The sequence below is a fragment of the Delphinus delphis genome, chromosome 2 (genome assembly GCF_949987515.2).
Source record: "Delphinus delphis chromosome 2, mDelDel1.2, whole genome shotgun sequence".
Lineage (NCBI taxonomy): Eukaryota > Metazoa > Chordata > Mammalia > Artiodactyla > Delphinidae > Delphinus > Delphinus delphis.
Window position 1 is genome coordinate 77,859,439 of NC_082684.1, and position 13,043 is coordinate 77,872,481.

Genomic DNA, 13,043 nt, shown 5'->3' on the forward strand with positions numbered 1-13,043 from the left:
AAAAGAAAGATAAGTAATGGGGACTTCCCTGGTGGTGCAGTGGTTACGAATCTGCCTGCCAACGCAGGGGACACGGGTTTGAGCCCTGGTCCAGGAAGATCCCACATGCTGCGGAGCAACTAAGCCCATGTGCCACAACTACTGAGCCTGCACTCCAGAGCCCACGAGCCACAACTACTGGCCCATGTGCCTAGAGCCCACGCTCCACAACAAGAGAAGCCACCACAATGAGAAGCAAGGAAGAGTAGCCCCTGCTCACTGCAACTAAAGAAAGCCCATGCGAAGCAACGAAGAAAAAAGGTAACAGCTGTCAAATTTCCAAACTTGATAAAAAAAGACAAACTCAACCAAGAGGTCCATAAAGTTCAGCAACATCTAGGCAGGATAAATAGAAGGAAAACCACCCTCAAATACAGCATTCAAACTGCTGAAAATCAAAGATAAAGAAAAAATTCTTAAAACCTTCCAAAGCAAAAGACTTATTTCATATAGAGAAATGATAAAATGATAGCTCATTTTTCATTAAAAAAAAATAAATGCAGGCCAAAGACAACACAACACCATCTTTAAAGTGCTGAAAGAAAAAAGTCAAACCAGGATTTTATAACCAGAGAAAATATCCTTCAAAAAACAGAGACAAAATAAAGATATTCTCAGTGAACAAAAAAAGCTGGGTGAGTTTGTCTCTGGCAGATCTTCACTATGAAAAAACGCTAAAGGATATTCTTCAGGCTGGAGGAAAATGTACCAGATAGAAATCTGGATCTAAAGGAAAACCTGAAGAGCACTAAAAATGTTACATACCTGGATATTATTTTTATAAAAACCATCTTTTTTCTTTTCTTAATTTCTTTAAAAGACAATCGACTCTTTGCAACAAAAATAATAAAGTATTGCACACTATATAACTTGTAGAAATAAAACACATGTCAATAGTGCACAAAGGATAAGGATAGTAATGTAATAGTAACTCACAGAAGATTGTGATAAGTTAAGGATTCATATTGTAATCCCCAAAGGAACTAGTGAAAAACAATACCAAGAAGTAGAGCTATAAAGCCAATAGAAGAGATAAAATGGGACATTTTTAAAAATATTTGATTTATTCTAAAGCAGGCAGAAAAGGAGAAACTGGGACAAAAACTAGGGTATATATACACACACAGAACAAATAGCAAGATAGTAGACTAAAACCCAATAGTATCAACTATTACAATAAATGTAAATGGACTGAACACTCCAATAAAACAGTAGAGATTATAGAATGGGGGGGAATCAACACTTAACTCTATGCTGTTTATAAGGGACATATTTTAAAAATAAAGATAAAAACAAGGTGAAAACAAAAAGATGGAAAAAGATATACCACACAAACAGTAAGCATTAGAAAGCTTACGGCTAGATTAGTATCAGTCAATGTATATTGTAAGACCAAGGATAAACAGTTACATTTGATAATGAGAAAAGGACCGATTCATCAGAGAACAAACAAAAATTCTAAATGTGCACACCTAAAACAGAGTTTTAAAATACACATAACAAAACTGACAGAACTAACGAAAGACACAGGCAAATCTTCAGTTTTTAACATCTCTCAGTAATTGACAGAATAAGTAGATACAATTTAGTAAGAATATTCATCTTGACATTCATAAAACACTACATTCAACAACTACAGAATGCAGCTTTTTTAAGTACATATGGAACATTCTTCAAGATATACCATATGCTGGGCTGAAAAACAAGTCCCAATAAATTGCAAAGGATTGAAATCATACAGAGTATGTTCTTTGACCATATTAAAATTAAATTAGAAATCAGTAACATAAAAATCTACATCCCACTAATTCATCTTACTTTTTAAAACCATTCGCTTATTGCTTAATCCTTTTTATCTAACTTACTCTCTCTGACTCTCCTTTATATGTCACTTTTAAGGTCACAAATGTCCTGCTGATCCTCAAATCCAGGCCTTTTAATTAATTAATTCAGTACATGGGTAACTTAACTGAATAAAGCAACAGTTCCTGAGGACCTAATGTGTGTCTGACCCTCTTCTGGGGATAATAAATGCTATTGCTTAAATAGCACTTTGGATGTGTCAGGCCCTATGTAAGTACTTTACAATTATAAACCATTGTTATTAAATCTTCATGATAATCCTATGAGATGGGAACATTTTTAAAGATGAAGAAACTGGGGCAAAGAGAGAGAAGTCATTTGAACCATGGTCATAAAGCTATTAGGCAGTGAAGCCAAAATTACCAGCCCAGAAATTCTAGCTCCACGGCTGTGCTTCTTAACTGCTATACTATACAAGCATAGTTTTTTTTTTTTATGTTTCACTTTATTGTGATTTGCAAATATTGCTTTATTTTCAAATTGAAGGTCAGTGGCCACCCTATGTTGAGCAAATCTATCGGCACCATTTTCCCAACAACATTTGCTCACTTTGCATCTCTGTGTCACATTTTGGTAATTCTCACAATATTTCAAACTTTTTCATTATTATACTTGTAGTGGTGAGCTGTGATCAGTGATCTTTGAGTTACTACTACGACTGGCTGAAGGCTTAGGTAACGGTTAGCATTTTTTTAGCAATATTTTTAAATTAAGTTATGTACATTGTTACTTTTGGACATAACGCTATTACACCCCTAATACACTACATTATAGTGTAAACATAACTTTTAAACTCACTGGGAAACCAAAATTTCGTGTGACTCACTTTTTTGCGATATTTGCTTTATTGAAGTGGTCTGGACCCAAACCTGCAATATCTCTAAGGTATGCCTATATAGTCTGTGACTTTAGTGATCACAGAATGGTGGAGGGCAGGAGAAAAGACAAGTAAACCATCCTACTGCAATGCAATGGATGTTTTGATCACCCCTCCACTACCCCATTTACAGTGTTTCTGTGCCTTATATCTCAATACTGAGGCACTTAGTAATCTGCCTTATCACCCCTTTATAAACTTACTTTCTAGGAAAAAATATGATAATCTTTATATTGTAAAAAATTAGCTATAAAAATTTTAATATTGCTTCATGTGTTGAGAGCATCTGCATTTTAATAGATTGTTTGATTTAGGCAAAATACATATTTCTAACTTTGGAATGTCAGGCATTCAGAGCACACATGAAGGAAGGTTGTGGGAGGCGTGTGGAGATCTGCCCAGGTATTCTTAAAATCTAACCACTTGAAGAAATATGGCTTCTTTATAATTAAATAAGTTAGAGTCATAATACTCTTTATTGATGAGCATTATAGAAATTAGACAGTGATTCGAGTTTGTAATGAATCATCTTCAGGAAGTCATCTAACTTTGTCTCAATTGTTCTATCTTCCTTTTTCTGTAAATGAGAATAATATTTGCTCCATAGGGTTGTAAAGATTAAATGAAAGAAAGGATGTAAGCACCGCGGCATATGATGCTTGATAACTGTTAAAAAACCAAAAAGATGTGTTAAGTCTCTTTATATTAATGTGTAAGTCTCTTTATATTGTAAGACAAGGGAATTTTTTGAAGTAAGTTTTATAATAGTTTGGCCTTTCATAAGATCTCAAGTCCATAGAGAATACTACACACTAAAGTAACAATCAGAAGTTCAAAAAAGGGTATACAACGTCAGGTTGAGCCTGTCTGTAAATTAGCATAGGCCTAGTTTTTTAGGAATAAACAGTAAATCTTTCTGAGCTGAAGATAATAAAAGCAACAGAAAATAAGGGTTTTTTAGCCAAGAATTCTATCCTAATTCATGTCATTGACATAATGATGTTTGCACAATCGCAAATGTTTAATTCTGGGTCTTGAGAACCTATACAAGTTTTCAGAAACCAGAGCAGACTATTTTTCAGTTTTCAAAAGACGAGGTGAAAACAATAGGAATAAAATTTACCCTGAAAATGTTCAGTTTGAAAATTAGATATGAAACTGGATTTTTCACTTTGAATAAACCATGATCAGTAAGACACAATGTTCCCTGACAGAGGTAGAACTTTTTTCTGAGACACTAGAGCCCAAAGGCTTTAGATGTGACACTGGCTTTTGAAGGGTACTAGAGTAAGTTGTTTCACTTCATCAATCGCAGTTTCATTGTCATTAAAATCAGTGAAACAAACAAACCTCAGTCTGTTGCAACTGATTTTAAACAAAAAGTTCCCATATTTTTCCTCCTTTTTGATGATCTACAATACAATTAAGGAAGGTGGAAGTCAGGATTTGGAAAGGTGTTGGGCTGCAGTAGTTACGTAATGGTCATCAGTGAAGACTCCTATGGGATAAGGCTTATGAAATTTTCTCTTTCGGCATGAGAATCTGACCTTCGGTTAATTGTCCAGTTTTGTTCTTGGGACAACTTGATAAAACTGATATGTTAATTATGTTACTAGGGAACATTACTTAGGGTAAAAATGATCCCAGATTGGTAGCCTGTCTCTGGACTGGAAAGACCACCAGTACCTCATGGAGAGTCCTATATTTGTGATTTCCCCAAGTACGATGACACTTGTAGTGGTGGTGGTCCTTCATGGGCATCTCAAAAGCTACGTCTATGGAGTTGTTACAAGATACACCGGCTCCTGGGGTCCATGAAGCTTTTAAGCCATGGCTTTTAAGCCATGACTCCACACCTGCCTGATGTGGACCTTGTCTCTTTGAACTTGAGCTGTCATTTGGGGTGGGGATTCGGAAGGCAGCCCCTGGATGGCTGCAAGGATTCCCGCAGGAGTGCCTAACACTTCCCAGCAGGCAAGCTGTGGTCCCTGTCCTACTGAGCAGACTGGGGTCTATCAGCATCTTATGAGTCTGGATGTGAAGTTGAACCAAAGACAACCCGCTTGTGGACACTGCAGATACATCATAGATGAGATATAATAAGAACCAGAGGAAAAGTAGTAAATTCCTGATTCCTGGGAACACATTTTCCACTTAAAAATGACAGTCAATAAACATTTGCTGCTACTGATAAAATAGAGAAGCAACACTTCCCCTCGATGTTTCCTGGTCTCTGGTTTTAACCCTGAGTCTTCCCTACAAAACAAAATACCTTTTAACTCCCCAAGCTGTGCTCATTAGAATGGAAAGCTGAATAAGGGTGCTTTCATGAACTAATATCTGCAGTTTAAGGGGCCTTCAGAGAAGGGTGGGCCATGACAAATAGGAATCAAAGTCACAAGAACTCTCCCAAGTGCTCAACAGTCTCCAGGTCTATAGCAAGTGTTCACATTCTTATACTTCTGCTTCTTATTCTTCTGCCCTCTCACTCCTTGCTTCAATATGACCTCTTTTTCTCAGGGCTCATATACTGAGAATCTCTTTTAAGTACCTTATCTCAACTGTTCTTTCTCTGAGGTCTTTCTTCTCCCTAGAGTTCATCTCAGTTTTCTCTCTCTGAGCCTCAACTAGCTTGAAATACCCTTGACTGGGAATGCCCAAGGTCACCATTTGGCTCTAGCCAGCTGATAAGAGTGACATTTGAGATCTGTGTCTCATGCCCAGTGCCAGCCTTGGGAATACACACGCCTTCTCACCTCATTGCATGGCTTATATTAGTTTCCAAAAGCCTAAGAATGGCACAGCTGGTTGTGAAATCTGATGGTAGAGAATTAGGAGAAGTATCTACTGAAAAGGGAGGGGACAGGCCAGAAGAGGTGTGTGCGATAGTTGGAGCTGGTTGTAGGAAAGCCTGAAGCCACAGAAAATGGGCTCATCTAGCAGGCTGCTCTCAGGAGTGGTGACGGGAAATTCTGAAGACCTACTCTATCCTTTCCAGGAACTTTACCCTGTTTTTCTGTAAGAAGCCCTCATGGGACATTTTCTTCATACTGTATATAAAAGAGAGACACTCACATGATAGTGGGTGTGCTAACTGTAACAACTGGTATCTCCTTTTAAGAAAGTAGTTTAATATTGTTTATCCTTCTGATATCATTAATTCTTCTCCGGGACATTACTCCAGGAAGCAACAGTAAACCAACAAAACCACATACATGATTTTTTTTTTTTAAATAACCACGAGGGCTACATAGCAATATGGAACTGACTGAAACATGAAAGAAAAAAAGCGGAATGTCTGAATATCTACTATGAGTACGACTTTGAAAATATATGGGTACACGTGGACAAAGGCCAGAGTGCAGAACAAAAATGAAAACAGTTGTGACAAGGGAATACAGTTATAGATGACCCATTCTATTTTGTTTAAAAATTCTTCAGTCGTGTTATCTTGTTTTACATTTAAAATGAAAAATTAAAATAAGGACAATCACTTAGTCAAGCAGGGGTTAGGAAGGATTCGTCTTAACCCTAATGTATTTATGAGTGCTGTAGTTTATTATTTTTACACCTGTGAGATACAAAGAATTCTTAGATTATGATATACAGCTCTCTTTAATTTGTTTTAGGTAATCTGGTCTAGGTAAGAGTAAATCACAATAGCCAGTGGTTAAATAGAGTTTACAATGTGCTAGGTGGTTCACACGTATTCATTCGTTTAATCCTAATAACGACCTTATTAGGTAGGTCCTATTAAATTCCCACTAGGCAGAGGGGAAAACTAAGTTCAGAAAGGTGAGATACCTTGCTCAAGGCCCTGGCTTAGCTGGTGAGTGGTGGAGACAGGATTCCAACTCTTGCTAGTCCGGTTCCAGAGCTGTGCCCCAAACCAACGTCCTATGACCCACTCAGTGGATGACTAGAAAATGGTACCATGGGTTTCTAATTCAGGCCCATGCTCTTTCTACTGCACCAGGCTGCATCTTCTCCGGCAGGTGAGAAAGCTGAAAACAAGACTGAGCGACTTGCTCATGGTCACATGATGAGCTAATGGCTGAGAATTAACTGCTTGACTTATAATCTAATGAGCTTCCTATTATCCCGGACTGCTGGGAATGAAAAGAAAAAAACCTAGCTAAGAACAAAAGTAAATGAGAAAAGGCTTCAGGGAAATCAAGCCTAAGACCTTTAAAAAGATAAAAATCTTCCTTGTCTCTTTGCTCTGGCATTCATTTGAACGTGACCCTGTCCTACATGCCACTGACATACATATGTCTGTGCTTGTGGATCAGTGACCTACACGGGAGGGAGCAGGGTGAGGGAGAAGAGAGGGCTTCTGGGAGACACAGCCATCACGGTGCACATCTGCTGCGCTACGATGAGCACAGACTCTGCATGTGTGCCTGTGTTGTGTATGTTCACATGGAGAAATGACATATCAATCAGGTGGGCTCACTGGAAAATGTAACCATCTTCTGATTTAAAATTTAAAAAGATTCTGTAAGAAAAACTGAGCGTGGAGGGGTGATGGTTAATTGTGCGCCGACTTGGCTAGACTACAGTACTCGGTTATTTAATCAAACACCGATCTAGGTTTTGATGTGAAGGCATTTTGTAGATGTAATTAACATCTGCAATTAGTCAACTTTAAAGGGGATTACCCTTGATAATGTGGGTGGGCCTCCCCCAATCAGTTGAAAGCTGTAAGAATAAAAACTGAGGTTTCTTGGAGGAGAAAAAAAATCTGCCTTAAGACAGCATTAATTCCTGAGTTTCCAGTTGATCTGAACCTACTGATTTCAGACTTGCCAGCCTCCCTAATTGCATGATCCAGTTCCTTAAAATAAATCCATATATATCCATCCATCCATCCATCCACCCATCCATCCATCCATCCATCCACCCATCCATCCACCCATCCATCCACCCACCCATCCACCCACCCATCCATCCACCCATCCATCCATCCACCCACCCATCCATCCACCCATCCATCCATCCATCCACCCATCCATCCACCCACCTATCTAGAAAAACGGAGAGATCCTATTGGTTCTGTTTCTCTGGAAAACCCTGACTGATATAAAGGTCTTTCCAGGACTACAAAGTACTGTGAGAACACTGGGCACACAGATCCATCTGACATACAGTTCAGGAAAAGCAGAAAGCAACTGAAAATGCAGGAAACCAAGTTTGGCTGAGGAGAGATGATGTTACATGCCACCCCGCAGGTGGGAACCAGAGCAAACATTCCTCTCTGCCCCCAGGGCACAGCAGGCAGTTACAACAATCTCAGCACAGTCACAGCTGAAAGTGATGAGCTTGCTGTGCAACACAGGTCCAAGGATATGAGTCCCTGTAGCAATAAAACGATAGCTGGGAGTACAGAACACGCACTCAGATTTCTAGGAATTAACAAGAAGGAAGGTGCGCTGGAGGTACTAAAAGAACCTCCTCCGTGAAGACTGACAATGACCTCAAGGCATCCTCCGTGCCCTGCTGAACACTGAAAGACAGTGTTCTGATCTGCTTCCCATTTTAAAAATAAATGTGTCCTTTCAGATTTCTTCCTCACCATCCTTATCACCCTCACCACCATATCCCAGCAGTCCCATCCCCTAGACGACTTCGGGGTGCCAAACGGGAAGGTGCAGGGCAGACAGTCAACCTCACCTTGGCTTCTGAAGTGGGTTCCAAGAAGCACAGGCGATTCCCAAGTCCCTCAGCTGCCAGGCAGAACTTCCTCTGTTCCTTGTGAATGTTGGCGATGCACTGGAGGACCACTTCATCTTCCTGCCAGGGGAACAGAGACCCACGTGAGCAGGGAGGGGGCTACATCCCCACGCAGAGCCAAGCCCCCAGGGCACCTCGCTGTGCCTTTACCAGGTGCACTGAGGGGCACATGTCTTTGATTATTAGATAAAGGAGACTTCGTTCTTCTCGTGGCACCACCGAGCTCCTCCCTTGAGTTAGGACTCTCCTCAAATCTGGGGTGGCGTCAGAGAGAGCAAGTACATGGAACAGAGGTACTACTTAAATACACCGCGTGAGCCTCACTTGTGAAATGTACAAACTGCCCACCATCCAAGCCAGCAGTTGGTTTCAACACTTGAGTGAACATGAAAGTAAACCTAAGCGATCTCTCCAAAGAAACAATGAAACAATGAGGTGAGATGGAGGGAGACAGAGACAACAGCAGAGATCTGAAGGAGGTGGGAGTTGTGGAGGGAAAGTCCATTTTATGTCAGGGAGAGAAGAGATGTGTTTTGTCGGGGGGGAGGGGGTGCATGCAGTGATAACGCACCTGCCGGAGGTGACAGAGGAGGCTGTGGAGAGAGGCAGCAGATGGGTGTCAAACATATGGGAAAGGAAGACAGAAAGAAACCTGGAGGAGCCAGGCTGGAAGGAGATGCTGAAGGCCAAGTAGGGGAGCCACTCTGGATTCCCAAGGAGGCATCAGTCTCAAAAGCAGCCCTCCTCCAACTGCAGACACCTTGTTTGAATGGCATTCCTCTGGTTGATGGTCCAGAAATGAGGCTGACCTCCATTTACACTAATATGCTCACCTCGTGCTCAACCCTGCCTGAGGCGGAGAGGAAAACCTTCTCCTTACCAACCACTCCCTCCTTACTCCTCCCACCTGTCAGTCCACATGCTCTCTCTCGGCTACCGCCTGACTTTGGGTTGCAAACATCAAAAAGATTTCCAGGCATGGTGAAGTTAATGGACATATATACACTACAAAACATAAGGTAGATAGCTAGTGGGAAGCAGCTGCATAGCACAGGGATATCAGCTCGGTGCTTTGTGACAGCCTGGAGGGGTGGGATAGGGAGGGTGGGAGGGAGGGAGATGCAAGAGGGAAGAGATATGGGAACATATGTATAACTGATTCACTTTGTTATAAAGCAGAAACCAACACACCATTGTAAAGCAATTATACCCCAATAAAGATGTTAAAAAAAAAAAAAAAAAGGAGTAACCAGAGAAGCACCAGGTGAGCTTTCTCCTTAGCAATGGCTGTCCTTTTCCCCGTCTCACTCCCCTGTCCCCGGTGTTAGTGTCTGTCCTGGAGTATTGGAAAGGCATACTAAATGGGCACGGGTTTTCTTCACCTGTGTCTACAGCCTATGTGGTCATGTGGAAAAATGAAATCCTCTACTTGGTGGGAACATGAAGAGAGTCAATAGAACCAACCCCCAGAAAGATGGCTGTAGGTGCCCAGGGATTGGCTAGGGGCAGCAGGGAAATTCGAGAAGCCACAAACCACAGACATACGAGGTGCAGACTGAGGGAATTTAAAAAAGCTCCACACTTTCACTAGCACTGAAATGTCACTGTTCATCACTAAATTGAGTCAGTAATAAATTCAAGCCTCTGCATCTAGTGAAGCCAGAATTCAGTCTTCGTTCGAACTGAGACAGAAGAAAACTCCAGAATACCACTATTCTCAACATGTGGGCTCAGGGAAATCTCTGACAAGGATGAAGTTTTTCCCCGCGGGGCAGTCTCCCCCAGATCCCACAGCAACCAGCGGTGACACCATCCTCCCTAAGGGGCACAGGCCGTGGGGGAGTACTCTGAGTTGATGGAAGAGTGCTACAAAACAGTGGCCGTGGGCGTTCAATGGTCTGTACTGCATAGAGGCAGTCCTCATAACACATAATTTACCTATCCAAAAAGTCAAGAGGACCCCTGTTGAGAAATATCTAAATATCTCCCACCTACGCACCACGCCCCAGTGAAAACAGGAAAATCTGGAAATCACATGAGTGGTTCTATGGACCAGACTTTTCACGAACTAGTGAAAGTCGACGGGGTTTTCTTTCCAATATGTGTCTTAGAGAATCCCTTTCCATGATCTCCTTTCCCATGCTCTTTCCACCCCAAAGTGCCCAAACCACCTTGCACTAGCTGCCTCGGGATCTTTGTCTTTTGAAATTGACCTGTGCTATAACTCACAACCTCACAACCTAGGCTGCCAATCAACTGATGAAATAAAAGAACTGCCCTGGGGACTTCCCTGGTGGCGCAGTGGTTAAGAATCCACCTGGCCATGCAGGGGACACGGGTTTGAGCCCTGGTCTGGGAAGATCCCACATGCCGCAGAGCAACTAAGCCCGCGAGCCACAACGACTGAGTCCGCGAGCCACAATTACTGCAGCCCACGTGCCTAGAGCCTGTGCTCCACCACAGAGAGAAGCCACTGCAATGATGAGTAGCCCCCGCTCGTCGCAACTAGAGAAAGCCCTCACACGGCAACGAAGACCCAACGCAGCCAATAAATAAATAAATAAATTTATTAAAAAAAAAAAAAAAAGAATTGGTCTGGCTCAGCAACCACTTCCTAAAGAGCACCCATGTACAGGTGCTGTCCAAGTCAGCACCGTGGGGGACACAGGTGGTGTGGGACTCTGGGTCAAACGCACCCTTCTCCAAACACTTTCGCATTTTTCCACATGCTGTCTGGAACCGTATGCTCCGTGCTGACCTGGCTACAGACACCATCTGGCGTGGCAGCCCGTACCTGCCTTCGCTCCAGACAGCAGCTATTATCTCCACAAACCTTCAATAGACAGACATCTGGATCCTTGGAGCGCTTGACCGGAAATCTCTGCACCATTTGGAATCATAAGATGAGTTCATTTAACCCATCTCATGAATTCTCTCACTCCCTAGTGAAACACAGAACACAAGTCCCCCCCAGTTACCAGCCCTATCTAGTTTATTGATCCCTATACTGATGTATACTTTCTCCCCTCTTGTTACCTCACTTCCTTTCTCCCTTTGATTTAAAGCAAACCTGGGAATTTCCAGATAATTCCGTTTCCAAGGAAGCCCCTTTAATTGAAGGTTGGAAATTCTTCCACATTTGTTATCTCCTCTCCCCAGAAGCTCACGCTCTCCTCACATCCAGTGCCAACTCAGATCATTCCTCTTCTACTCAGGTACAAACACTCTTCTAGTCTGAGACACATGATAGCCAATCTCCACATCTTCTCTGGCAATCTATCAACAGACTAGTTACTTCTCCCACCATTTATCTGACTCTTAATGACAATCAGGAACTTTGATAAACATTTTTGTGTGATTTCACCACACAGGTACTGACTACCTTCCAAGGGCACAGAATTCTTCCAGGCTACCGTGGAGTACACCAGGTTTTATAAGAGGAGATCTGTTAATACTGTCATGATGGAGCTGACAGCTGAGAGCCCAGCCCACAGCCTTTCTCCACTCTGCTTCTGCCATCATCTCAAGTAGCTTCAAGGTTCATGTGGACAATCTATTCAAGAAGAACACCTAGACCTAATGACTGCCGCTCTGTTTTAGTAACACACTCTAATGAACATTCCCTGTCATAACCTAGAATGATTCCAATTCTAAAATCCAAAACTAGACTATCTCACTCTATAGATGCAATCTCCTCGCTTGCCTGCGTTCTCATTCTCTTTCACTATTCTTGCTTTCCCCTTCATCGAGACGTCTAGTTCCAAGAGGGCACTGCCAGCTCCATTATTTCCACCACCCCAGCAAGGAAAATGATTGATTTTTTGATAGAGAAAACAACACAATTTTGAAGTTTTGGTCTACTATAAATTTATGGGGTTTTTTTCTGGTAATGCATTCTCAGCTTGTTTGAATCTTTATTCACTGGAAACAGACCATAAAATTTGTCCTTTTTTGTAGGACTTAATAGCAGATCCAACACGGTCAATATCAAATAATAATACCTTCCATCTGTAAGAGGGCACAATAATCAGGAATGGTGAGACCTTTCAGACCCAGCCTCTGTCGTTAAGGGTGAGGGGTATGAATCCCCTAGGTCCCCAGGAAATAATCTCTGTAAGGTCACATAAAGGTTTCTGGATTTCTACCAAGTAAGTCAAAAGGTCTCTGCCTGGCTTTTTTTTTTTTTTAATAATTATTATTTATTTTATTTATTTATTTTTGGCTGCGTTGGGTCTTTGTTGCTGCGTGCGGGCTTTCTCTAGTTGCGGTGAGCGGGGGCTGCTCTTCCTTGCGGTGCACGGGCTTCTCATTGCGGTGGCTTCTTTTGTTGCAGAGCACAGGCTCCAGGTGCCGGGCTTCAGGAGTTGTGGCTCATGGGCTCTGGAGTGCAGGCTCAGTAGTTGTGGCACACGGGCTTAGTTGCTCCGCAGCATGTGGGGTCTTCCCGGACCAGGGCTCGAACCCGTGTCCCCTGCATTGGCAGGCGGATTCTCAACCACTGCGCCACCAGGGAAGCCCTCTGTCTGGCTTT

General features: G+C 42.1%; 1 protein-coding gene across 1 annotated transcript in view; it reads right to left on the reverse strand.

The window, feature by feature from the left end:
- RYR3 (ryanodine receptor 3) overlaps positions 1–9,492 on the reverse strand; it is a 361,766-nt gene extending 352,274 nt beyond the window's left edge. Inside the window, exons 1-2 of the mRNA XM_060002247.1 lie at positions 9,346–9,492; positions 8,453–8,611 (exon numbers count right to left, since the gene is read on the reverse strand). Coding sequence (XP_059858230.1) covers positions 8,453–8,611; positions 9,346–9,492 — 306 coding nt within the window. The remainder of the gene's footprint in view (positions 1–8,452; positions 8,612–9,345) is intronic.
- Positions 9,493–13,043: the final 3,551 nt, after the last annotated feature.